The 26,587-nt window shown below is 32.8% G+C and overlaps 1 protein-coding gene across 1 annotated transcript; it reads right to left on the bottom strand.

The window, feature by feature from the left end:
• Nucleotides 1-2,359: 2,359 nt before the first annotated feature.
• LOC127721652 (Rieske domain-containing protein-like) lies at nucleotides 2,360-24,588 on the bottom strand. Its single transcript, XM_052228434.1, has 3 exons — nucleotides 24,242-24,588; nucleotides 5,247-5,362; nucleotides 2,360-2,675 (listed from the first exon to the last, which is right to left on the bottom strand). Exons 1-3 carry the CDS (start codon nucleotides 24,432-24,434, stop codon nucleotides 2,574-2,576), a joined length of 411 nt encoding a protein of 136 aa, XP_052084394.1. The 5' UTR covers nucleotides 24,435-24,588; the 3' UTR covers nucleotides 2,360-2,573.
• Nucleotides 24,589-26,587: the final 1,999 nt, after the last annotated feature.

Below are 26,587 nucleotides of genomic sequence, written 5' to 3'. Positions count from 1 at the left end.
GAGTCCGTCAGCTGTATTGATTGACAATTTCTTTCTTTTCGACAAGCAGTTATAAAAACTGTCTTCCATTTGTGATGAACAAGGTTTTTTTAAAATGTCGATGTTCTGGAAAGAATAGATGTGAACAAAATAGGTGTGCCTGTTGAAAAGCAGGGCAATTGAGAAAAAAGTAAATGTCACCCAAACTTATCAGGCAAAAATAAGTAAATTGTAGTCTTACTATCAGTTTATATGCCTATTATTCATAATCACTGTACAAAAGTTTTAACTTGGACTAGTATTATTTATCAAAAAAATATATTTCAAAATCACTGGTTTATTTGAATGAAGAAAAACACATTTCTAATATCAAGTTTAAACTTGTAATTAGGGATTTTACAAAATCCCTAGCAATATTTTCAGTGATTTGTAAAATCACTAATTATTCCAGGGATTTTACAAAATCCCTGATTTTACAAATTCACTGTAACATGTATATATTGTGATAATTATTGACTTGCTAATAACATGTTGTTTTTTGTTGTTGTTTTTTTTGTTATATACATTAATTTAAGAAGAAAAAATAAGAAAAATAAACTGACAACAAATAAACTTTGATCTCTGGTGGCTAGTTGTCTCATTGTTCGTGACAAACACCCTGGAATCAGAACATAAGGCAATTTCAAATTCATCATATCATTTAATTTGAATTTCAAATTCATCATAACATTCAAGTTGAATTTTAAATTCATCATAGCAATCGATTTGAGTTTGAGGAAATGATTTTTCCCCTACCAGATTAAAGTTGATTTATCTTTCAGTTAATTCATGCAATCGAACATACATACATGCAAAACACAATGCACTGCTGCATATTCTGCTACTGATCTTTATATCTTATTTACAATCCAAATGGATAAATCTTGTTATTTTAAGTGAACATAATAAATGTTTTCCATCGTTAGATAAATGATACGTTTAGTATTTGACGAAGATGCACCAGGTCTGTGGAGATGAAAGATCGTCAGAACACCTGTCAATTAATTATAGACGTCTGCAGAAACTCGTTCATTTGTACAATAGGCAACAAGTACATTGACACCCTGCTGACATGTTCAGCTAATCAGCCGTTATAAAAACATAAAATTGGTTTTGAGAACGCGATTTAACAATTAATATTATCAGTTATACAACTTTGTGTCAACTAATTACATTAAGACATGGAAACTCAAACAATTGTACACAGTACACAGTTAGATAATGAGACAAAAAGAATACACATACGAGAGTATCGATGGGGCTTACAGAATAGAGAATAATGGGTAAAAACAAATAAAAAATAGAGAAAATAGGCCAACCACCCCCCCCCCCCCCCCCTTTCCCCCCCAAAAAAAAACGAATGCAAACAAAGGGATGCTATAATATAAAAAAAAGAACAATTTCAAAACTAAATACAGAATGGAGAAAACATCTAAACAATTAAAGAATACAGAAACGAAGAACTCACATACATAGATCTGTAATCAGATTTTAAACGATCATAATTTTAACACGATACCTTTTGATGTCAGTACAAGATGTAATTTTATCAAAAACCCAATCAATGGTCAATTAAATATAGACATTTACACAATTTACATATCTTTCATCATATACTAGTAATTAACTTCAAATTATACTTTTAAACTTTGTATGTTATGATTAAAGTATTTAAATATATAATGACTTCCAATGAATGTATGCCCTAGATACTAAGTATACAGTATGGAAAGGGCTGTTTATCACCATCCAATGACATTTCTGTATAAGCTAAGGCTACACGCACCTCGCTTAAATGCGGACTTGTATCTTTTATTTCTTAAACAGATTTATTGTCGTTGCAGCTGTTTTGTCATCTCAATTATATTTCCACAAATACAAATGCTATGAAATGGCTCTTAAAATACATAAATGTCGAAATTGCTTTAAAGTTCAGACTATTTTATTATTATTTAAGTAAAACTCATTCAATTAAATACGAACCTTTCAAAACAGTTACTATGCCTCTCCAATACCGAAAGTTATGAGCATTACACGTATGGTAATGTTATTCCTACTTTTAAAATGAGGCTGAAAAATTATTATCCGCGTTTACAGAATAACTCGCATCGTTGCACTTCCTTAATTCGTTCTCACGCTGATACAAAATAAGCTTTAATTGTCCGTAAGTAAGGACATAACACATAGTAAAATCCACCTAGGGTCAACTTTGCCTGAGGGAGTTGAAACTTAAGTTTCTTTATATATATAATTTGTTTAAATTTAAACACAAACAATTGTAGAAAGTTTTGTTCAAAATCATATTACTGTGAAGATGTGGGCAAAAAAAAAATTAACCACAATCTATCAACGTTCATTTCTTATATTCAAATAAAATTTCAAATAATACACAATCAATCTGATATATGCATATTTATCACCAATACTCATTATTTAACTTTTCATAAATAAATCAAATGTGTATACAATAGATGTTGCTGTAAAATTTGTTTACATTATTATTCATAAGAATGTATCAACGTCTTGTCCGGATGTCTATTTTGACAGTCGTCCATTTATTTCACTGGACAGTGTATAACATATGACCCAAGTGACAGTTCAGAATCATGTTGTATATACAATTTGCCTTTCTCAAACTTTATGTCATAGACATCTTGCTGAAAAGAAAAAAACAAAGTTTTTGATTGATATACAGATCATGTGATCCAATCTTTGCTTACAGGGATCTGAAAACGCTTCGTTCTACTTTCTGTTTTAAAGACCTTTCAGGATCCTCTGGTTTTGTCGAATTAATATACACCTTCAAAAATGTGAAGGCTGAACTTTCATTGGCTGATGTAATTATTACCAGAACAAAAAGTAAAATCACAAAAATACTGAACTCCGAGGTAAATTCAATCGGAAAGTCCCTAATCACATGGCAAAATCAAATGACAAAACACATCAAACGAATGGACAACAACTGTCATATTCCTGACTTGGTACAGGCATTAAAAAGTAAGACGGAGATTTGTCAGATCTTGTAAGCAGATTGAACCTTGGACACACGATCAGTATTTAAATCAGATTGTAAAAAATTTCAATTGAGGTTTATCTGATTAAATTACAGATCCTGAGTCTATTTTTTGCTTACAAGGATCCGACTATTTCAATCTGTTATGGTAATTATTACATCAGCAAATGAAACATCTGCCTCCAAATTTTTGGAGGTGTATATCATTAAGACAAAAATCGAGGATCCCGAAAGATCTTACAGTAGAACGGGGCGTAGTCAGATCCCTGTTAACAAAGCTTTGACACATGGTCTGTAATTTAATCAGATTGGATTTTTAACTATAAGTAATTTCATTCGAAGAGTATTTGATCATATAAGCAAACTTGTTGCTGTATATCATATTTGTTTTTCGTTCATTATTTTGTACATACATCAGGCCGTTAGTTTTCTCAATTGAATTGTTTTGTATTTGTCATTTCGGCGGACTTTTATAGCTGACTATGCAGTATGGGTTTTACTCATAGTTGAAGGCCGTACGGTGGCCTATACATCATTTGGTCTCTTGTGGAGAGTTGTCTCATTTGCAATCATACCACTCTTCTAATTTTTATATTAAGCATTGTGTATTTTCATTGTATTATTTATTTTTGTCCTCAGTACAGATCTGATGAATCAGGCCTTTTTCAACGGAATTTTAACGTTTGTTCTTATGTCGTGCCGTCAAACAACTGTCCCAGGTTGGTGGGAGGGTTGAGCGCTAACTTAAATGTTTAACCTCGATAAATTCTTTTGTGGCTATATATCCCAGTCCCAAGTTACGACCCTTTAGTCCAGTGTTTGTCGTCTGTCGTGATCGTCTTTTGTTTTAAAGTTATTAGATTAAATTGTACCGTTAGTTTTCTCTGTTGCACTCCCTCACATTTTGTCATGCTTACTATACGATATGGGCTTTCCTCATTGTTGAAGGCTTTAAAGTGACGACTGTAGTTGTTAACATCTTTGTCCATTGGTGAATAGTTGTGTCATTGGCAATCATATCACAACTCCTAAATCTTATATTTATCTTTAAGGATGTTCGCTCCTCTTGGTTTTGATTTTTTGTCAGATATTCGGAATCCTCTGGTTTTATCCATGTAGTGCTATTAAAAGTTTTGCCCACTTACCCCTACTTTTCTTTCCATAATTTGATTACATATAGTTTAAAATGTCATCTTTGAAAATCTTATAAAATCCTTGTTATTTTTTCATCGTTTTTGAAAGAAAAAAAGGTGTCAATGTTAAATGTATGAAAAATCTAGAGATAATTATTTCCCGCCAAATTTTCGATGGCTTTTATCTCGAAAACAAGCACACGGACCCTTAATTTTTTTCTGCTTTTTTTAGTTTTTTTATTTATATACTATCAATTTATAACAGTCTTTTAAAAGCTTGTTATTTTGAAACAGAGTAGCGAACATCCTTAATCAATTGATTAATGCACGCATGCACTTTCATGGTGGTTCTGTCCGACATATTACTGTTCATCTGCAATTCTAATTCCTAATCACCCAACACTCAAGTATGTTGTATCAAAGGAGATGTGTAGATCCTATGTATTTTACGAATTTGAATACTAAATCACTTCAATTCTCAAGCTCATTTCATCTTCACATATTAAAAAGAAATTTATCAAATAACACAACATAGATACTAATGAAAAAAAGTTATATCGATTACGCAAATTCAAATTGAGCTGTTGATAATATGGTATTAGTTTAATAAATTAGTTGTAAACGTGTAATATCGTGTTCACATTTCATCACACAACTACATGAATGTTGCTTGATTTAAAAAAAAAATAGAGTAATGGTTTGGCCTCCATCATAATTGATAGATTGGTGGTTGTTGAACGTCCAGTGGCAAATATTTCATGCATGTTCAGGATTAATAATACATACAATAGGTAGGTACTCAAATAGATGCCGTTCAAGCTGAGGGTTGTGGAAATTATGGCTGCCACTGGAAAATGAGGGAAGATTGGGCAGGGAGAGAAAATTTGAGTTACAACAGTTCACAAACGTTCTCCTCAAAGAGTTGTTGCAAGGGTTCTTAACGTGCAGAGAGCGTTTCAATTTAGCCTCCATAATGACTATTGGTCTATCTTTTCTAGCACATCCAGCACTGTTTAAAGCTTTTCGTCAATAAGATACTACAGATGTATTGCTATTTAAAGTTAACATGTATTTAACATTACCTGTAACCCAAGATCGTTTGCACCTGTTTTCAAATCAAACATGTAGGAATGCCACGGACACATCACGTGACACCTGCCATTGTAGTCTTCAATTTGTCCATGATATAAAGGACCACCTTAAAAAAGAAAACAGATGTAATCATTTTCTTTTTATTTTAATCTATCATAAAGTAAAATCAGAAAACACAAATGCAACTTTTTTCGATTTATGAGTTTGAATATCCCTTTGGTATCGTTAGCTTACTTTTAACAGTGGGGAATCGCTTTATCTCATTATTAAATAGTTCTAGATATACGTCGATCTTTATTGTAATAAAGGTAAAAAAGACGATATCACTTTTATTGATTTACAAAAATCATTTTTTTTCCACCAAAATTTCAAAAACCGATGAAACTTAAAATTATAAATATAAATATGATCGCATTAAAAGATTGAATGCTTGATAATTGTAGATACTCGATTACTTAATTGTCATCTCCGACAATAAGTGCCGATTTTTGTCATCATTTCTTGCAACTAGGTGTTTTATTCCATTCGTAATTGAACAGAATTTCTGAATGACATATGCAATTGCATTTGCAATGATTACATTGGATAATTAAAAAAATCTATTTATTGTATTTTATCTTAAACCTGGATATGAAACTTATGCATCGTTACATTTGTTGACTGGTGTATGTAAAGCACAGTTTTGAAACACTAAAATCTTCAAATATAGACATACTTTTGTTCATGTCTATACATATATGTATCTACATTTTTACAGTGCCTCTTTAAATTTCTCCTATTAGGCCAATTAAAATTAATTGATAGATTTTCATCCCCGCCCGCCCCTTTGAAATCGTTCCGCCCCAATTTTTTTTATTTTGAAAAATTTACGATTTCCGGATTTTTGTTCATTTTCGTTACCGGTAACTGTCGATAATTTCGTTTCATTAATAACATCCTGTTTCAAATTTTGGTTTTTGCATTTCTTTGTATGTTTGATTCGTTATACATGTATATACATGATAGAACCTTATTATTACACTTGCATATATGAAGAACACGTCACAAGAGCGTTTCATATCTAATAAAAAATAAAAAATAAAATCCTCCCACCCACCCCATTTTTTTCAAAAATTTGGATGAAAATCTACTAATTAAATTTACTTGGCCTTAGATTACAGAAATTTCTTATAAAATACCTAAACGCATTTAACTACATTAGAGCAAAAACATTGTACTAGTATTGATGTTCTTTGTTCTAAAGTCATAGTGAGACCTTCAACAAGGAGCAAGGTCAAAATGACCCTCGCCCCGTGGTTCGAGAAGATATTTTTGCTATTTACATAAGGTTCATGTATACTGGATCCATATTTAATTCCCATACCTTCTGTAGTAATTACAATTGCATTAAAATTTCAACTTCAACGTTCAGTCACCTATAAACTACGAGTTAAGTATGTTAAGGGGGATCACTCCTCAACTTTACATTTGTAGTACTGCATTTGTTGTATGAAATTTGAGCAAACCTTTATGTATCCATGTGAAACAAAATTAAAACAAAGCTGTGCTACAAAGGAGCCTAGAATTTATTTATATAACGTGTTAAAATTGTTGAACCAATGTTCTTGTGATTGTTTAGAGTAATATTTCTTCTACTAGTATGTTTACTTCCATGATTACGGAAAACACATTTTAAAATGGCATGGCCGGATCCAGGATTTGTGTTTAGGAGGGTGATCCTAATATAATTTTGCCGAGCGAATCGAGTCGGACATTTGTGACGTATTTTTAATTCCCCCAAAAAAAAATATTTTCCCGATTTTACAGGCAGCGCACGCTCGCTACGCCCCCGTATGAATCAATCAATCTTACTATACGGACAACTAGCAAATGGCAAAAAGTACAAGCACAGATTTGCGATTTGTGATAAGGAAATGACATTTTAATTTTGTTTAAAATTCAATGTAACATTGAATCGCAAACTAATAGTGTGTCGTTGTCTATAGAAATTAATGACTGTCACAAATCGATACAAAACTTTTACCATGATTACAGTATCGTACATGACATTCTACTGTTACCTTTTTTAAATACTTCCATAATATGCGGGCGTTGCGGAAGTCCAAATAGTCTGGCATGATTTATACTAGTATACGTTATAATTGTAAATTGTCATGCCTTATCTGTATTTATCGAAGTCATACTTAGCATAAATATGATAGAATTGTTTCTAATACTAAAGTTAAACCACTCTATGTCCGGGAAATGTTGAATTTAGATTGATATGGCTTTTCCGCTTGGTGTTATGCTCCAAATCGAAGTTTGAATTTGTGATTTTAAACTTATAAGAGGCATCTACTGTATCACAAGTCTGTCAGCACCAAGGTTGTGAGTTGGAACCTCGCACGTGGCAGGTGCGTTCGACTCAAATCTCAATTGAATATGTATGTCAGTTTTCCTGTCGAAGGTAGGTGTTTCTCTCCAGGCACTCCAACATCATCCACCAATAACAACTGACCGCCACAATATAGCCATTAGTGCTTAAAGTGGCGTCAAACACCAACAATCAATCAATCTAAGTATTCAAACTTATGATATCCGTTCTACATATTTTAAAAATGAAGGATGTTTTTTACAACCACGTGTTATGGCATCACACGTTAAAATAAAAAAAAGACGGTCGTCACTCTAAGCATATTAACATTAATAACGGGCGATATTTCAAGCACAGTTCTGAAAGGCTCCCAAAAATATAATAAAAAAATAAATTAATTGTCAAATCAGTTTCATGGTTTCACATGCAGTCTGATTATTCGGTATGAAATTGCACAATATGATAACAAACAGATTTGTGTTAACGCTTTGATTACAAAGATCAACCAACAGGCTGTTCTGTTTCCTGTTAAGGTAATTATTACATCAGCCAATAGAACTTTTGAAGGTGCATGTGTATCTTTTTTCGGAAAAAAAACCAAGAGAATCTCAAAAGGTCTTTAAATGAACGAATCTCTATTGCATTAGCAACAAGATTGCTTTAGCAAAATAAAAATAAAAATACATACATGACAGAATACAGAGAACAAATAAATCATACAGAGATAACTTATTATAACAAACACAGAACGTGAAACTGAGCTTTGTCAGATCATAGTAAGAAAAGCGTGGCCACATGATCTGTAGTTTAATCAGACTGTAAGTTGCATTCGTTTGCTTTCCATATGTGTTTGTGTCGTTTACTCGTAAAATTGAGAATGGAAATGGGGAATGTGTCAAAGAGACAACAACCCGACCATAGAACAGACAACAGCAGAAGGTCACCAACAGGTCTTCAATGCAGCGAGAAATTCCCGCACCCGGAGGCGTCCTTCAGCTGGCCCCTAAACAAATATATATATTAGTTCAGTGATAATGAACGCCATACTAAACTCCAAATTGTACACAAGAAACTAAAATTAAAAATAATACAAGACTGACAAAGGCTAGAGGCTCCTGACTTGGGACAGGCGCAAAAATGCGGCGGGGTTAAACATGTTTATGAGATCTCAACCCTCCCCCTATACCTCTAGCCAATGTAGAAAAGTAAACGCATAACAATACGCACATTAACATTCAGTTCAAGAGAAGTCCGAGTCTGATGTCAGAAGATGTAACCAAAGAAAATAAACAAAATGACAATAATACATAAATAACAACAGACTACTAGCAGTTAACTGACATGCCAGCTCCAGACTTCAATTAAACTGATTGAAAGATTATGTCTTCATCATATGAATATCAGGCACAATCCTTCCCGTTAGGGGTTTAGTATCATACCATCATAACATATATGAGAAGAACATAACCCGTGTCATGCCAACAACTGGTTTTTAAATAAATGTGTTTAGTGACGATGCAAAGACCCTATAAGTGAATCAATATTAACGCCAAAATATGCAATCTTTAATGACCTGACAACAGTATCGTAACTATATCACTTCTACTCAACAGTTAAATAGTTCGGAACTCGTACTATATCACTTCTACTCAACAGTCAAATAGTTCGGAACTCGTACTATATCACTTCTACTCAACAGTTAAATAGTTCGGAACTCGTACTATATCACTTCTACTCAACAGTTAAATAGTTCGGAACTCGTACTATATCACTTCTACTCAACAGTTAAACAGTTCGGAACTCGTACTATATCACTTCTACTCAACAGTTAAACAGTTCGGAGCTCGTACTATATCACTTCTACTCAACAGTTAAACAGTTCGGAACTCGTACTATATCACTTATACTCAACAGTTAAACAGTTCGGAACCACCCACTCATATTTTGTGGGAGCATGCCGTTTTTCTTTTAATAAATTGTTTGACACTAAATTTCTCGAAAACGAATATATTTCAGTAGGGAAGTGAACATAAATTAACATGTTTTTAATTGTATTCATAATATAAAATGGTATATCACCACTGAATTGGAAAAAAATGTTTGTCCAGAGAAAGAAAAAAATCATTACCCTCGCAAAAGAGGTCGAATGGTCAGTGTCTAATATAAAACTACTTTTAATATGTGTGAAATTAGAATCTCTGTCTTAAGATCGATTTTATTGTGAGGAAAAATAATGATTTTGACTAAAACCAAATTTATCCGGAACTTTGTAGATATTTTAATTAGAAACAACGTTGCAACCTTAAAAAAAGTTACCATTTTTAAATAGTGCAGTTTTACATATTCATGTAAGATAATTTTCAAAGGAGACAAACGGCGATAAACCTTCACAAGCTTAGAAAATAAATTAATTTCGGATATTCATTAGCACATCAAGATCTGTACACTTTATAAGAGTTCTGGAAAAGTCAATTTAACGTTTTGACAAAGAAGGAAATTTTTCTCTATTGCTAATGGATTTTTCTACTGAAGTACATTTATTCATTAATGTTACTTCATACCGACTAATGGTTCTAGTTTATTTCTTATTGCCCTTAATATAGATTATATTTATTTTCGATAATAAACCTCATTTTATGACAAGACGTGATTAATATTCATTATCGTTAATTTTCAAAGATCAAAAGATTTTCTTTAAATTTGAAAAGTAATCAAAATTGAGAGGAAATTAGGTGGGTGCATTCATTTTATTAACTTTAACATGATGTTTGGTACCTAACACTACAGGGAGATAACTCTGTAAAAATCAGCTAAACGTTTTAATTACGTTGTATTGTTAAGGAAATATTAAGCTTCTCAATGATCAAAATTAGTGTTTGTCAAACTGCTATATAACCAATGAAATTTTTCTGATAAAGTGGTTGGTTCAAATTTTTTGAAATTTTTATATTTTTGTCAAAGGGTCAAAGTAAACTTTTTGTCAGAATTTTATGAAAATTAAACGAGCCAAATTAATATTAGTCAAGGTGTTGGGTACCACCTTAACATGATGTTTGAGGTTAAGAAGGAAATCGCGTACGACATCACATCACGTTCGATAATTCTAGTTACACTATACATGAAAGCAAATGCATATTCAGAACGAAAGTAGGTTGATGCGATATGCATATGGACCCTGCTTTGAACTAGACCGACACGCTAAGTCTGATTTTTAACGTGTTATTTAACAAGATAGCACTATGCTGTAAGACATGTTATCCTACCCGAACACATAACTCTTTGCTCGTACTCTTTAATGACGCGTGCTTAGCGAAGAGGCAGCAAATACCAGTTTTAAAGACTTTGACCCGGACGAGAATCCAACCCATAACCTCCCGCATTCGAAGCCAACACGCTACCACAAGACCACGGAGAATGTCAAAAGACATTAAAGGTCACCGCACTGTCTTTAACAATGAGAAAAACCACATAGAAGGCTATAAAAACTTCCGTGGTACATTGTAACAAAATGAAAAACAAATAAAAGACAAAAGCTACAGCCTGATTTAAGCTTATGATTACGCCAAGCAATGTAAAAGTAAACGCTCCATTCTTGAGACAGAATTAGGCAGGGTTAACTTTGTTTGTGAGCACAGAACCTGTACAAGATGGTACATGTTTGTATTGGTACAATAGAAAGTGTTGTGACAGCAATCGAAAATGAGCCGAATATGACGTTTAATTCAATTCCGTGTTAGCTAAAGTCTTGATAACAAAAAATGAGCGAAATGCATCGGCGATTCTCGGGTGAATCCGCTACTCTGTAAATGGAGGAACAAATCAACCGAGTTATGTCGAGTGTGGCTAAAGGGACATAAGTTACAGTGAGATGTGAGCTTGTATGTCGTACATTGAAAAGGAGACCAACACGAAATGCGTTATTGCTTTGTGTTGAAATTTGTCGATTAATCGTAGTAATTAAATAAATCATAAATGAATTCAACATTGCCCTTCTTTTTTCATTACATTAGTTCATATCTTATACAATACTGTTTTATCAAAAAAGAAATCACGTACAGTACGGTACATGACACGGTCGTGCGTTTTTCTTTGGTTAAACTGTCAGTATATAAAGGTAAAGGAATCTGATGTTCAGTAGATGTCGTTTGTTGATGTGGTTCATAAGTGTTTCTCACTTTTGGTTTTTTATATAGATTAAACCGTTGGTTTTTCCGTTTGAATGGTTTTACACTAGTAATTTTTGGAGCCCTTTATAGCATGCTGTGCGGTACGAGCCAAGGCTCCGTGTTAAAGACCGTACTTTGACCTATAATGGTTTACTTTTATATATTGTGACTTGGATGGAGAGTTGTCTCATTGGCACTCATACCACATCTTCTTATATCTATATATATATTGATATGAGAACATTGTTTAAACAGAAAACAACACAAAAGCTGTCGAAGCAATTGATTGAATAATCAATTGAAAATATGATTAATGTCCAGTGGCAAATATTTCATTTATATTAAAAACGAGAAAATAAAACAAAAATAAATCTAATCTACGAAGTGTTTTGGTCGGGATGAAATTAAGACTACAAATGAAGAAGAAGGCATATTGATTTTGATAGAGGCAAACATTTCATATTCGGGAGGTTCATTCCTTAATGTTTAGATAGCTTTCAAATTTTGAGGTGCGATCGATCTTGAAGGTAAATCCAGGAAAGCGCTTCGGACACACGAAATTTATAAATTAGAGTTATTTTAATTTAGGTATAGAACCAATAATTCTGCCCGGTCATAAAGAACACATAAGAAAGTAGTACATATTTTAAGCAAAAATAGTTCCTACGCATAGCTGTAACTTTGTCAATAAGTAAAATATCTGGGTAATGTAGGTATCAAACGAAAACTTCCGGATTCGGGATCAATGTAGATTCCTTGGTAAAAGTTTCCTTTGAATAATAAAAAAAAATATGAAACTAAAATACGAGGGCATATTTGCTCGGTTGCCCAGATCAGAAGCACTTGTTTCTGTAATATGCAACTTGGGGAAACCAGTGTGCTCTAATATGCAATTAAAGGTATGTTGATTTTTTTCAGCACAAGTCAGAATAAGGTATATAGTTTTGACATGAAATGACTATCACTTTATTTGAACTTAAGACAATATAGCTATGAATGCTTGAAATTACAGAATTGAAAATAGAAAGCAATGGGGCTATGAATTAGTGGTTATATATATTCCTAAGTTATATTAACTAATTTCATTAAACAAAATATCCGTGTTTTAATAGTAGTACCGAAGTACTAAGCTACTAGATAGGTGGTACCCTCGGGGACGACAGTCAAGATACAGAGGTATCGATAGAAAACGTATGTAATATCAATCTGATTAAAATACAGGTCCAGTGTCCACGACCTGAAAATGTGTCGTTTTACTTTCTGTTTTAAAGACCTTTCTCGGTCTTCTTATTTTGTCGTAATGATATACGCTTTCGAAAATTTGTATACGATATTTCAATGGCTGATGTAATAATTAGTTGAACTAGAATAGAACGGAACGTTGTCAGGTCCGTGTTAGCAGATTGATACAATGCTACATTGTAATATCGATATTACAAAATCACAGGTAACGGTAACACGATATTGAAGATTACGAATGCCATTTTTCTGGTCGATATATATTTTTTCATTACATTAATTTCGAAATATTGCCATAAGAATTGAAGTCATAATACTGTTACGGTGAGTAGTCAGAGAAAACATTAATGTATCGTTTGTGGAAGAAAGTCATAAACCAAGTTTCTGTGCAACATGCGTTTATGAAATAAGGAGATGTGGTAAGATTGCCAATGAGACAACGGTCCAACACAGTCCAAATGAAGCGGATTTAATCAATTATAGGCCAACGTACGGCCTTCAACAATGACTAAAACCCATACCGTATAGTCAGCCCCTACAGGACAATCTTGTGAAACAATTCAAACGAGAAAAAAAAACAAAGGCCTGATTTTATACAAAATAGTAAACGAAAAACTAACATGACAAACAGCAACCAAAGACAAAAACATACCGCAACGACTGAAAAATACATAATTCAACTAACGAAAGCTATATTTAATATTGAGACTAGGTGGCCAGAGTGCCGGCGGTATTGTCGCAATGTCAAAGAAACTCGGGCTACATTGTTATACCCCACTAAAGGAGGAAAAACTATTTTCTACCATAAATATACACAGTCAGCCCCAATTTCAGTTGTTGTCGTTGTTTGGTGGCTGTCACCTTTTTGTTTTTCTTTAACTGTTTTGTCATAAATTAGGTCGTTGTTTTGTTTCATTTAGATTGTCATGTCGGGTCCGTTTATAACGAACTATATACTGTATTAGTTATAAAACTTATTGTTGAAGGTCGTACGGTTGTCTTTGAATTACATACACCCAGTTTGAATGAATTGTATCAACAAGGAAAGAAGATGATTTTATCAAAACCAGTCGGAATTTAACAGTGCCATGACTTTAGTTAGTGATAATTATATGATGATTATAACATATACCAATAATTGATTTTGCAAACCTAATTGGCTATGTTTAGTGACAAGCAAACAAAGCGATTTTCTCCATGTGTATTGAATACTTTTTCGCTGAGAGGAAATTATCATTCAGGAGAATAAACTGGTCAGGTAAATTAAGATAAGAGCTGTCATTTGTAATAATAGAAAAATTCAGCTAATTTGAAAGCAAACCGGAAAATCCTACAATGACGTCGCTGTTTACAGTCTAATCCCCTTTGTCCTTTGTTCAATAAAAGAAAAAAATAGCAACAGCCATCTATTTGTCATTTTACAATGATAAGAAGATGTAGTATTATAACCAGTGAGACAACTATCTACTAGAGACAAAATGACGTAGAAGTAAGCAGCTAATGGTCACCGTAGGGACTTCAACAATGAACAAAATCCAAAACTATTATAAATGATAAATGTTATATAATTCAAACGAGAAAACTAACGATTTAACAAGAACCATGCGAAATTAATATTCTCATAAAGAACGTACGAAATGAACTTTCTTTTCACATACGTTTATGGTATAACATGGTATAAATATTTTAAAATTTCAAATCGTAAATCTAACAACCTATGCAGAATTTTCACGGTTTAGTCTATGCCTGTGTAAATACATTGTAAGTCTGATTGCCATTTCCGATGTGCAACGGTTCAAGTGAAATCAAGTTAAATCATGGCTGCTGTGTTTTCGGGAGAATAAATGACTAACAATTCTAGAACGTTTCTTTTTTTATTAGTATAGAAAACAATCGACAGTTCGGGTTTACAAATGATTGAATAGCTTAAATGTGTCGATAATGTTGATGGTGATCAAACAAAAAGTGAAATATTTTTATTCGTTTGTCAACAATATAAAAGATTGTTGTCTAATGTACATCCTGGCATGATCGTTAGGCATTGGTTTGTAAACTTTGAACAACATACTTTTTTGGTATTTTTTATTTTTTATGTATTTTTAAATGTTGAATTTTAAGCTTTCACTGGAAATAAGTCTTACACTTTGATCTTAAACCAACGCTCGAGTTTTCCTCTTAAAATGTTGAAAATCAAAAGTAGGAGATTCAATATACACTTTTCAGATCCCGTTTTGGGTAGATATATGACAACTACAATGTATGTAAACCCCATCTTTTTTTCCTTATCACTGTTTAGAAAATTTTCATTTTTTAGGTAAACACTTGTTCTTATTACTTTGTTAAAAGCTCTGAAAAAGATTTTCAGAATGTCTTGAAATTTTTAGAAATTGTTTTCCTAGTCTTCAATCAAAAAATTACATGTAGTATCAAAATTTACGTGTTATCCTTGTATCCTTATTGTATGATGATAAAGATATTTTTTGTTTAATTTTAGTAAATTAAGGTGGTACATGACAATGCAGGGAGATAACTCTGTAAAAATCAGCTGAACGTTTTAATCACGTTCTATTGTTAAGGGCATACGATACAGTTTTGATCCCACGGTGATTTTTTTACGGAAATTTGCATACAAGCTATTTTTCACCTAGTCAATTCAATTATGTAATAAAAAATAAACCTTCATGTGCTACTTTAAGAGATAAATGGGGTCGAAATTTTAGACATTTTCTAAAAATTTCGAATTTTGCACTTTTCTATCCTTTGGATAGACATACCTAACTTAAACACAAGCGGATTTTTGTAAAAATATTTGGACGATCGTCTTCATATAAGTATGATCTAAATTTATATAACAATTCTTTGGAAATAATTAATTTTTATCAAAGTGTCATGATTCTAGAAAAAAAGGCATTTTTTGCTGTATATTCATCTAATTTAAAAAAAATCTTTTTTTTTTCATATAAATTGGTACAAACAATCTTCATACGTAATCAAACCTAATGTCATTTAAAAAAAAAGAGGGGTCCATGAACTCGTTTTCCAGTTAAATCTGTCTGAATGATAAAAATCAGTCGAAAATGCATTATTTTCCGATGTGTCACAGTTTGACGTCGCGAAAAATAACATTTAACGTTAGCAACGTCATTATCTCCCCTGTAACTGTATCGTATGCCCTTAAGTAAATATTAAGCTTCTCAATGATCAAAATTAGTGTTTGTCAAACTGCTATATATGCAATGAAATTTTTCCGATAAAGCGTGTGGGTCAAGTTTTTTGAATTTTTTATATTTTTGTCAAAGAGTCAAAGTAAATATTTTGTAAAAATTTTATGCAATTAAACGAGCCAAATTAATTTTAGTCAAGGTGTTTGGTACCACCCTAATTTCAATTTATAGCAATGGTACGTTTCGTTGTTCAGTATACTTGACTTTATTTAATGCGTGTTGTTTCAGATCGTGATTTTGATTGTAGAAGGGATTAGTTTTTACTAAAGAAACGATTATGTTATCAGCAAAAAATCTCGCCGGAAATTGAGTATTATTTGAAAAATATTGATTAATATTAGGAACTATAGAGCAAAAGGTTACCAGTGTCTATTTGATGTTAAATGTAATACTAAGTAATTCATACTTTATATCCCTATCACACTACGACCACGATCCCGCTACGACCTCAGAAATTATGAAAAATTTTTGAAGTCGTAGTTAGATCGTGGTGCGTGGAGGTCCACGACTAACTTTGAACATGCTCAAAACATTCGTAGTGCAGTCGAGGCCAAAACTAGTCATAGTAAGGACGTAATAAGATAAGGATGGGGGTAGAAGCATCATACTGGAAATCGTGGTGCAATCGGGAAGCCAATGGAAAAGATTTCGCTGCGACCTTATTACGATTTCATTGCGACTATCCCGATTTCACTACATCTTTATTACGCTTCTACTACGATATTGATACGATTATACTACGATGAGGAAGACAATAGTACGCTGCTACAACGTGCTAACCGTCCTTAGTACGTACGACCTTACTACGTACCTAACACGATATATTCCTCTGTTGATATAAAAAGCAGATGCAATAACTTCTACCTGTAGTTCAACCATGAACACACATGAGCATAACCTACTCATGCAGTCTTTAATTAATCTGCACTGTTCGATTTGACTGATCAGGCTACACATGTTTTGTTATAAGAAGAAGAAGAAGACATACTAGACAGCATAGGTCCTGTTGTGTGCGCCCTTGGCATTCTGTTGAGGGAAGACTCCAGTTTGGGCATTGCGACCGACTTATGAAAGAATTAAGGATAGCGGATCACCAGTCATTCTTTAATTTTTTAAGGACGCCACCAGAAATGTGTGATGAACTTTTAAACATAGTAAGAAGATAGACAATCGGTTCAGAAAGGCACTAGATCCCGGTCTGAAAGTTGCTATTACCGTAAGGCACTTAGCTTCTGGCGATAGGTATCCAACCCTTCAGTACGATTTCAGAGTCGCGCGCAATACTATAAATACTTTTATGTCTGAGGTTTGCCAAGCAGTTGTACAGGAATATAAGGATGAAGTCAAATCCTGACCAACAGAACCAAATGAATAGCGAGCTATTGCCAAATAATTTCAGAGAAAATGGAACGTGCCACACGCTTGTGGCGCACTCGATGAAAAGCATGTTGCTATTAGAAGCCGGTTCTAAAACAGATCATTGTTTCATAACTATAAAGTTTTATTTTTTCATAAGTGCTCCTTGCCTTGGTGGATGCAGACTACACATTTTTATGGACAGATGTAGGAGGATATGGTTCCATGTCGGACGCTTAGATTTGCAAAGCGTAAGAATTAAAGGAGTGTTTGGAAGATAAGACTATTGGATTTCCAGAGTTAGATCCCTTAATTAATGACGACCTGAACATGCCGTACTTCATCTTGGGTGACGACACATTTGGGTTGAGAACTTATTTGATGAAGCCATATTCTAGAGCGCAGTGACAACGTAGTGGAAACGTAGTGGAGTCGTGGTTTGGTCGTAGTAGCCTCGTATTGAGATCGCAATGCGATCAGGAAAGTCGTTATAAGGTCTTATTAGACGTAACAAGAGAGTGACAAGATCGTAACTACAACGTGTTACTATCGTAGTGGAATCGTAACAGGATCGTATCAGGATCATAGCAAGATCGTGGTATGAACTTGAAAACTGAAATATCGAATTGCCACGATCTCATCGCGATCTTATTTTTTTATAGATCATAATGGGATCTTCATGGTCTTGGTCTAGTGTCACGGGGGCTTTAGGTATCGTAACAAAACTGTATCTATACCAATAGTGTCATACATTTTTGTCCAATCTCCATTACAAATAATAGACACGGTATGCTTTAGAATGTTACCAGGTCTCGTTATTTACAGTAGTACATGTAGTCTAACTGTACAAAGGTATCATTGACAAGTCTACTTCATTTATTTTTTAGAGCGTTTGCTAATTCAGCGTCTTCTGAATTCAATATCAAGTCTGGCGTCAAACTGTTGCATTATATATGAATAATTGTTAAAACGGTTAAATGTTTACTAAACACAGGCATGTCGTTGCTCCAGAAATGTGTTAAAATGCACCTGTCCTAGTCAGGAGCCTGTTGTTCAGTGGTTGTCGTTTGTTGGATGTGGTTCATAAATGTTTCTAGTTTCTCATTTTTTGTAAAGATTACACCGTTGGTTTTCCTGTTTGAATTGTTTTACACTAGTCTTTTTAGGGCTCTGTATAGCTTGCTGTTCGGTGTGAGCCAATGCTCTGTGTTGGAGGCCGTGCTTTGACCTATAATTGTTTGATTTTTACACATTGTGACTTGGATGGAGAGTTGTCTCATTGGCACTCATACCACATCTTCTTATCTATATTAAACAACATAAAAAGCCCGGATGTATCGTTTATCTACTATAGATATATAGAGGTCATCCATTGATTTTCAAAGGTAAACAATAACGTTTTGTCTTGGATGCATGGCTGTTTTTTATTATTTGTTATTGGCTTTGAAGTATAGTTTTCAGTAAATGCGAGTACTCTCAGATCTTTACTTTGTGTCTCTAGAGATTTTTTAGTTGTTTTTGTGCTTTGCTTTGTGTCGATACCGTGTTACACAACATGATAAAATGAGACAACCAACGACCTAAATTATGCTAAAATAATAAATCAAAAAGTAAATATGACCCCAAAAAAAACAAGTAGATTACCATTTAGATTAGTCACTTCAACTAACTCATATGTTTATCGTTGATATGAACTTTTGAAAATTATTTCAAATTACGATTTTGTTTAAACAGTGTTTTATTTTTACTTCAAAATATATTGAATTGAAAGGTATCCCAGGCTTAGCATTTACAAGCCCCCTCCAAGAGAGAAAAAACAACGTATATACAAACATAATCACAATACAAAAACTTATTTCATTATCATAACTATCTCACAACTGAATCATTTAATTAATTAACATAGTGTTGCTCATTTACCAAACTGACGGCACGAATTATTCAAAATGCCGACACATAGATAGATGGGCGCTTAATGTACAGCGGCAACTATTACATGAATATGAAGACTGAAAATAATGTTGATGTTATTTGTTTATAAAGTACTAATGTATTCAGCTTTTACAAGACCAGCACGCTGAGTTGGAGAATAAAGTTCTATCTTTGAAATTATCCTGGCTCCAAGCTACTAATATTTGATTTTACTCTTACATTCAGCGTGTATAGAGGGTAGCAGTGTAAAATAGATATCATCAACCTCCTACTTTCGAGGCTAGCACAACGTTCATTGCGAAACCATGGACTCAGTAATCCTACCGTACCAATACTTAGAACTGAAATCAATGATATAAGGCAAGGCTCCGTGTTGAAGACTGTACTTTGACCTATAATGGTTTACTTTTATAAATTTTGACTTGGATGGAGAGTTGACTCATTTTCATTCATACTACATCTTCTTATATCTAATATATGATCGTCATGCAATCGATAAAAAATGAAAACAACACGTTGAAAATAGCATGAGTCCGAAGCGCATTTTTGGATTTACCTTCATCAGGAACGCTCAAAAGCCGAATATTTGAAGGCCATTATTTATGAGAACTGAAATAGTTGATTAAAAGTTAAAGACAAGTTGCTTTAAAAAAAAAAAAGACAATACGTGAACCTTAGAACTTTTTTATTCTAATTATTAATTCAACTGAATAAGAAATTATATATCAGTGTTTGTATGGGATAATATTTTCTTTTTATTGTAAATCATTACAATTTTGGCATGTTGAGAGAAGTGTTAAATATAAAGCAATGAGGAAAAAAAATAGATTCCCCATGTTCCCAGACGTATAATTTCTTAAAAAATAATAATGATTCAAAACATGGGGGACACATGTACCTTCTTCCAAAAGTTCATAAAACTAATCAAGAAATAAGTAATGAGGCATTGCGAACTGGTCAGCTAGCAGGACACATTAATGTTCGTTACCGACCAATCATCAATAAATGCAACTCTCCCGCGAGAGATACTTACTTGATATAATTATAAAACCATTATTGAAGAGGCATAACTTTTACATACAAGATAAAAAGATTCCATTAATAAAATAGAGTCACACGAGGTAAAAAAAGAATGCATTCTTATTGCCTATGATTGGCTATGATATACGTCAAGGTACAAAAATATGATCATTGATAATTTAGAAGAAACTGTTATCTATGCATTAGAATTAATTGACACACACAGGAATATATACTTTAAAGATTCTCAACAAAATAGGTTCTTTTTTCCTAAATATTTACGATTTTATTCCTTGGCTTCTTTTTTTCAGAGTGTTTTTTTCCGTGCAACGTTTTTTCGATTTGTTATTTCACGTGTTTCCGTGTTCAGACCCTCCCCTTTTTTTTACCACCCTCTATTTAGATACCGAAGTGTACAAAGGTGATCGATTCCATAGTAATGGAATTCTTGATGTTAAGTCACACGTATATTAAAAACACAGAAACGTATCAAATTTTACCAATCACTAGTGCACATCCAAAACACACATACATTTAAGAGTATTAATTTACAGTGTGTGAATAATATAAGAAATAATAGTTACATCAATGAATTAAATAAACATTTAATTAGCTTACAAGATAACTTAATTGATAGAGAATACTGTAAAAAGGAAACAGTAAAAGTTGTAAAAAATGTATATTAACGAATAGTGTTTTAATATTTTACTTGTTTTATTTTCAGTTGAAATCTGAATTGTCAAAATGACAAGTATGCATAATGATTTTATTGTTACAAATCAAATCCCAAAGCCCACTATAACTCATAATGTAGAAGCCACAGCACTATTTTTAAATATCTCTCTGTGAATATCTAGACACAGATGTTTGATACCATATGCAGAGTTCGTTATAATTAAATCTTGACCATTTATCTTTCACTTGTTTATCAAAGGGTACAACTGTCAACTTTGCTCAAGTCAGTAAACCCTTGCAATGCATAAAATGTAGCTTTACAATAAATACACATGTTTGAAAAGGATCTATAGATTGTTTATTATCATATATCAGATAAGTGAATTAGCGATATGTGAAAATTCTTTATTGTCATGTTTTAAATATCTTAGATACCCCGTATGGAGGTGCTCTTAATTGCAGGAAGCTAATACAGATAAGATGAATAGGTGTTCCGAATGAACAATAATTTAACTTCCGAATATTCCTCCATAGACTATATTTCTAACTAATTTATATAAGTGAACCATCAGGGGTTCACGCAATGATCGTTCTAAATGTACGTTCAATAATTTCATCTGCCGACATGATTGCAGATAATAAAAAGTCGTAAACCAAAACAAAAAAATCTTAAAACAAAGATGAGGGAATACACGTATATTGAACCATTTTATTGCTTAACTTACAGAAGAAAATATAATTATACATACTCAAATCTGCCATACTATTTTGCTTACTGGGAGTTGATCAGTTTTCACTGTTACTCTTAAATGATGGGCGCGTGGAAAACCAAATAGTTCTGAATTAATCATTTGAAAGGCTAAGCTTATGTTAGAGTATTTTTGTCAAAAATAAATCTGTTTGATGCAGGTTTCAATAGGTTTAAAAAATGTGTTGTTTTTTTTTCAATAGATGCAAAACCTTAAAAATTTCAGGATACTGTTATTTCATGTGATGTCCAATTTGGTTAGAGAAAAACGACTTCTTTTTTAAATTATTTTTTTTTTGCAATTAAAAATGTTTTGATACATTTCGTGCTTTTTTATTCCTAACTAAGAATGATCATAATTAGAGCTGTGTTTCTTGTTTTAAAATTAATCCTCCGCTTTTGAGAAATATTTATTTTGCTATTAAATTTTTCACCGCTTACAACTGTCTGCCTCTTGTTTTATTTTATACATTATGTTTTTCACCGCTTACAACTGTCTGCCTCTTGTTTTATGCTATTCATTATCTTTTAAGTAACAGTAACTGTTCATTTCATTTTGTTTCGTTTCTTTTTGTTTCGTTCGTTTCGTTCCGCTTTCTTCCGTTTCGCACTTTACAGGTACCCCTCTTTTCACCCGTTTTCTATTTTGATACCTTAATCAAAAATCAAACTTTCAAAAATCGAAATAATCAAAACTACAAATTAAGTTTATTACTTTTAAAGTTTGATCAAATATCTAAACTATCAAAGTTTAAAATGATTTTTAGAGTTTTAAAATTTTAATTATTTGTTGAAAATTTTTAAGTTTCAAAAAATTTAAAAAATTTGGAATTTTGGTATTTTAAAACTTTGTTCAAAATTCCAAAAAACTAAAATTTAAAAACTTTTTAAAACTTTGAATTGATAAGTGTTACACGGACCGAATCCAATCCTTTTCAACTGATTTTTATAAGTTACTCTTATGTTGCACACGTGTACGGCTGTTCTAGATTACTGAGAGAATTGGGACACCGCAACATGTTTAACCCCGCCACATTCTGTGCATGCCTGTCCCAAGTCATGAGCCTGTAATCCAATGGTTGCCTTTTGTTCTTTTGCCAATGCCAATGAAAAGCAACCAGGAAGAGCAAAATTATCTGCGCGTAATGAATACCATCTGTAACTAAATTTTTCGTTTGCTGTTTTGAACGTAAATCAGGCCACATGTTATCTTTATTCAATTGTTTTACATGTTTTCTTGTCGTGGCCTTTTATAGCTTGCAATGCGGTATGGGTTTTGTTCATTGTTGAAGAACGTACGATGATCAGTAGTTGGTAACAAATCAGTCATTTGGTCTCGGGTGGATTGTTGTCTCATTGACAATCATACAAAATCTCTTAGTTGTATTTCAATTGCCTCAAGTTCAGACCAAAGCATTTAGATTAACTTATAAAACATTCATGTGACGTGACTTTGCTCTCACAGTAATAGTCTATTTACAAATTGTATCCCTTAAGGAGATATAACTTTTCATTGCCATTGAAAAGCAACCAGGACGAGCAAAATTACCTGCGCGTAATGAATGCCATCTGTAACATTTTTTCAATCTTTTGATTTCATTTAATCTTTTGTTAAGTTAAAAAAAATGATATCAATAGTTATATTTTACTAAAAATTGCTTGAAACGCTTATTTATCACTTTCAGCTTATTGGTATCATGATTTACATAGGCAGAGGCCCGTTTTGTCCCGTTTAGAAACAGTCTAGAAAAGCAAAGGAAAACCACTTGTGATACAATTGTGTAATAAAATAACCCAATCGTTAATTTGAAAATAAACTATTGCATGCAGAACACGAAAAAAAAACTTAATAAAAAGTGAATAATTTTATTCACTGACGCTTCACTGAACAATAGTACTCAATTTTCAATTCATGTTTGAACAGTTCAGATAGGTATTATAGTGATTTGTCTATTTCACTGAAAGTCCAATGCCGAATGGTATAGTCTTAGAGATCATAAACTTAGATAGATCAACAGTCTTTGTGATGTGAGTAAAACGGGCTACGTAAACTACACATGGTAATTTAGTGTACTCCTAAAAGCGTGGGGGCACCTGTTAATTTGGTGTACGCCTGACAGCGGTGGGGCACCTGTTAATTTAATGCACGCATGAAATCGTGGGGAACCTGTTCCGCTGCACATAATATATCCAGAAAAAAAGTATCATAAAAGATAATCAACAATTAAAATTTTAACAGCAACATATATAATTTGACAAAATCAGTACTCACCCATGTGCGAACACCATGCTGATATTGCATAGAATTTTCCTTCGTCACAAAATAAGGCTATGTCGTATTTCTTTCCAGATTGAGCGTGCACGTGATGACATTTTTTCTTGTTCAGTTCCTTAACTTCTCCAATATACCGCCATTTATTTTCTTCATCTACTTCCGGTTTTGGAACATCTCTAGGTTCTGCCATGATTATGTTGATAAAAAGAGTATTTAAAAAAAGTACTTTAAATATTATGTATTCAATATTTTTATAACGTTTTCATCGGTTCTTTGTCTATTCAACCAATGATTTTTCAATGAAATCGTGTTCTCTTTTTTCAATAATTGCTGCTACAAGTACTAGTTTGATAGCGTTAACGAGCAATATGCGAGGAAACCATTGTTTATATTTAACAAGAAACGATCAATACGCAAGGCGTATCTATAGTGATGTTTACGGTAACTATAGAGATGTAATTAAACTATAACAAATGATGACTTATATCAATGTCACGTCTACTATTGATTTAGATCGTAAAAAAAGTCTAATTTCTCAATGATTTTATTATGTATTTTTCAAACCGGTTTGATTCGTCTGATTACGCATGTTTATGCAATATTAATAGTTATCTTACTGAGTTAAGTTAAAAAAAATGGATTTTCCATCGTTGTTATATTCCGTTGTTTTTGTTTTATGATTGGTGTATTAGTGTACTCGAAGTGTTCCCTCGTTGTTGTGTATACAGTTGGTTTTGTTTTATATTTGGTGTATTAGTGTGCTCGAAGTGTTCCATCGTTGTTGTGTATACATTTGGTTTTGTTTTATTTTTGGTGTATTAGTGTACTCGAACTGTTCCATCATTGTTGTGTATACAGTTGATTTTGTTTTATTTTTGGTGTATTAGTGTGCTCGAAGTGTTCCATCGTTGTTGTGTATACAGTTGGTTTTGTTTTATATTTGGTGTATTAGTGTACTCGAAGTGTTCCATCGTTGTTGTGTATACAGTTGATTTTGTTTTATTTTTGGTGTATTAGTGTACTCGAAGTGTTCAATCGTTGTTATATACAGTTGATTTACATTCGGTGTATTAGTGTACTTGAAGCGTTCTATCAGTGTTGTATTCAGCTGCGTTTGTTTTATTTTTTGTGTATTAGTACATGTATACTCGAAGTGTTCCATCGTTGTTGTGTATACAGTTGATTTTGTTTTATTTTTGGTGTATGAGGGTACTCGAAGTGTTCAATCGTTGTTATATACAGTTGATTTACATTCGGTGTATTAGTGTACTTGAAGCGTTCTATCAGTGTTGTGTTCAGCTGCGTTTGTTTTATTTTTTGTGTATTAGTATACTCGAAGTGTTCCATCGTTGTTGTGTATACAGTTGGTTTTGTTTTATATTTGGTGTATTAGTGTACTCGAAGTGTTCAATCGTTGTTATATACAGTTGATTTACATTCGGTGTATTAGTGTACTTGAAGCGTTATATCAGTGTTGTATTCAGCTGCGTTTGTTTTATTTTTTGTGTATTAGTGTACTCGAAGTGTTCCATCGTTGTTGTATAGAGTTGTTTTTGTCAATTGTTTTTAGTTTTTGTTTTATGTATTAGTGTACTCGAAGTTTTTGATCGTTGTTGTATTTAGTTGTTTTGTCTTAGTTTTGTATGTATTGGTGTACTCGATGTTGCAATGACTGTCGTTGGTATCTTTCTACCATAATTGTTTTTCGCTTTTCATTTTTAGCATACATCTGCTGTTATCTTTAGACATAAAACTACAAAGATGCCTAGGCAAGATGACCAATCATTACACACTTACAATGTATCATGCTTCTGTTGGACAAATATTCGCAACACTAAGGTATTTATTTTGGCACAATATTTCAAAATTTTTGGTCAATTCGTATTTGATTTGACATTCTAACTGCTTTATTTCTAGCACAACTGATGAGTCTTAAGTCATATATACGTAAACAAACTGAGCGTCTGGCTTACCAAAGTTTGAGGCTAGAATATTTGATGATTTTGTTTTGTCATTCTAGGAAGACATCGCTAACCCCAAAGATTTTCTCGGGTACAGAAACATGTGTATTTCTACCCGGGCTTCTCTTATATGGCAGTAGAACCCATATTAATGATTGGTGACTGTGTGTTCAATTTGCTACGTATTTATACATCCAGCACGTAGATAAGTGGGGTGGAAATGACGTTGAATTCGATGCCTCGTGTAGGGAGAGTGACATGCACATTAATTAGCCCGGTAAAGGCCTATAAAGGGCATGTTGCAAGAGAAAATGTCTGCCCTTTTGTAGCATTACTTCATTTTCCATATAGCAATTTAAAATTTTCAACCGTAAATTGTGGT

Source organism: Mytilus californianus, unplaced genomic scaffold, assembly GCF_021869535.1.
Source record: "Mytilus californianus isolate M0D057914Y unplaced genomic scaffold, xbMytCali1.0.p SCAF_12, whole genome shotgun sequence".
Classification (NCBI taxonomy): Eukaryota; Metazoa; Mollusca; class Bivalvia; order Mytilida; family Mytilidae; genus Mytilus; species Mytilus californianus.
This window is presented reverse-complemented; position numbering and strand designations above follow the sequence as displayed.

What these genes read in the sequence shown, in the direction of transcription:
- LOC127721652 (XM_052228434.1), bottom strand. Translation starts at nt 24,434, where the DNA reads ATGGCAGAACCTAGAGATGTTCCAAAACCGGAAGTAGATGAAGAAAAT. An exon ending in AGCATGGTGTTCGCACATGG is followed by an intron (nt 5,363 to 24,241) that starts GTGAGTACTGAT and finishes TTCTTTTTTAAG; the next exon opens with GTGGTCCTTTATATCATGGA. An exon ending in CAAACGATCTTGGGTTACAG is followed by an intron (nt 2,676 to 5,246) that starts GTAATGTTAAAT and finishes TTTTCTTTTCAG; the next exon opens with CAAGATGTCTATGACATAAA.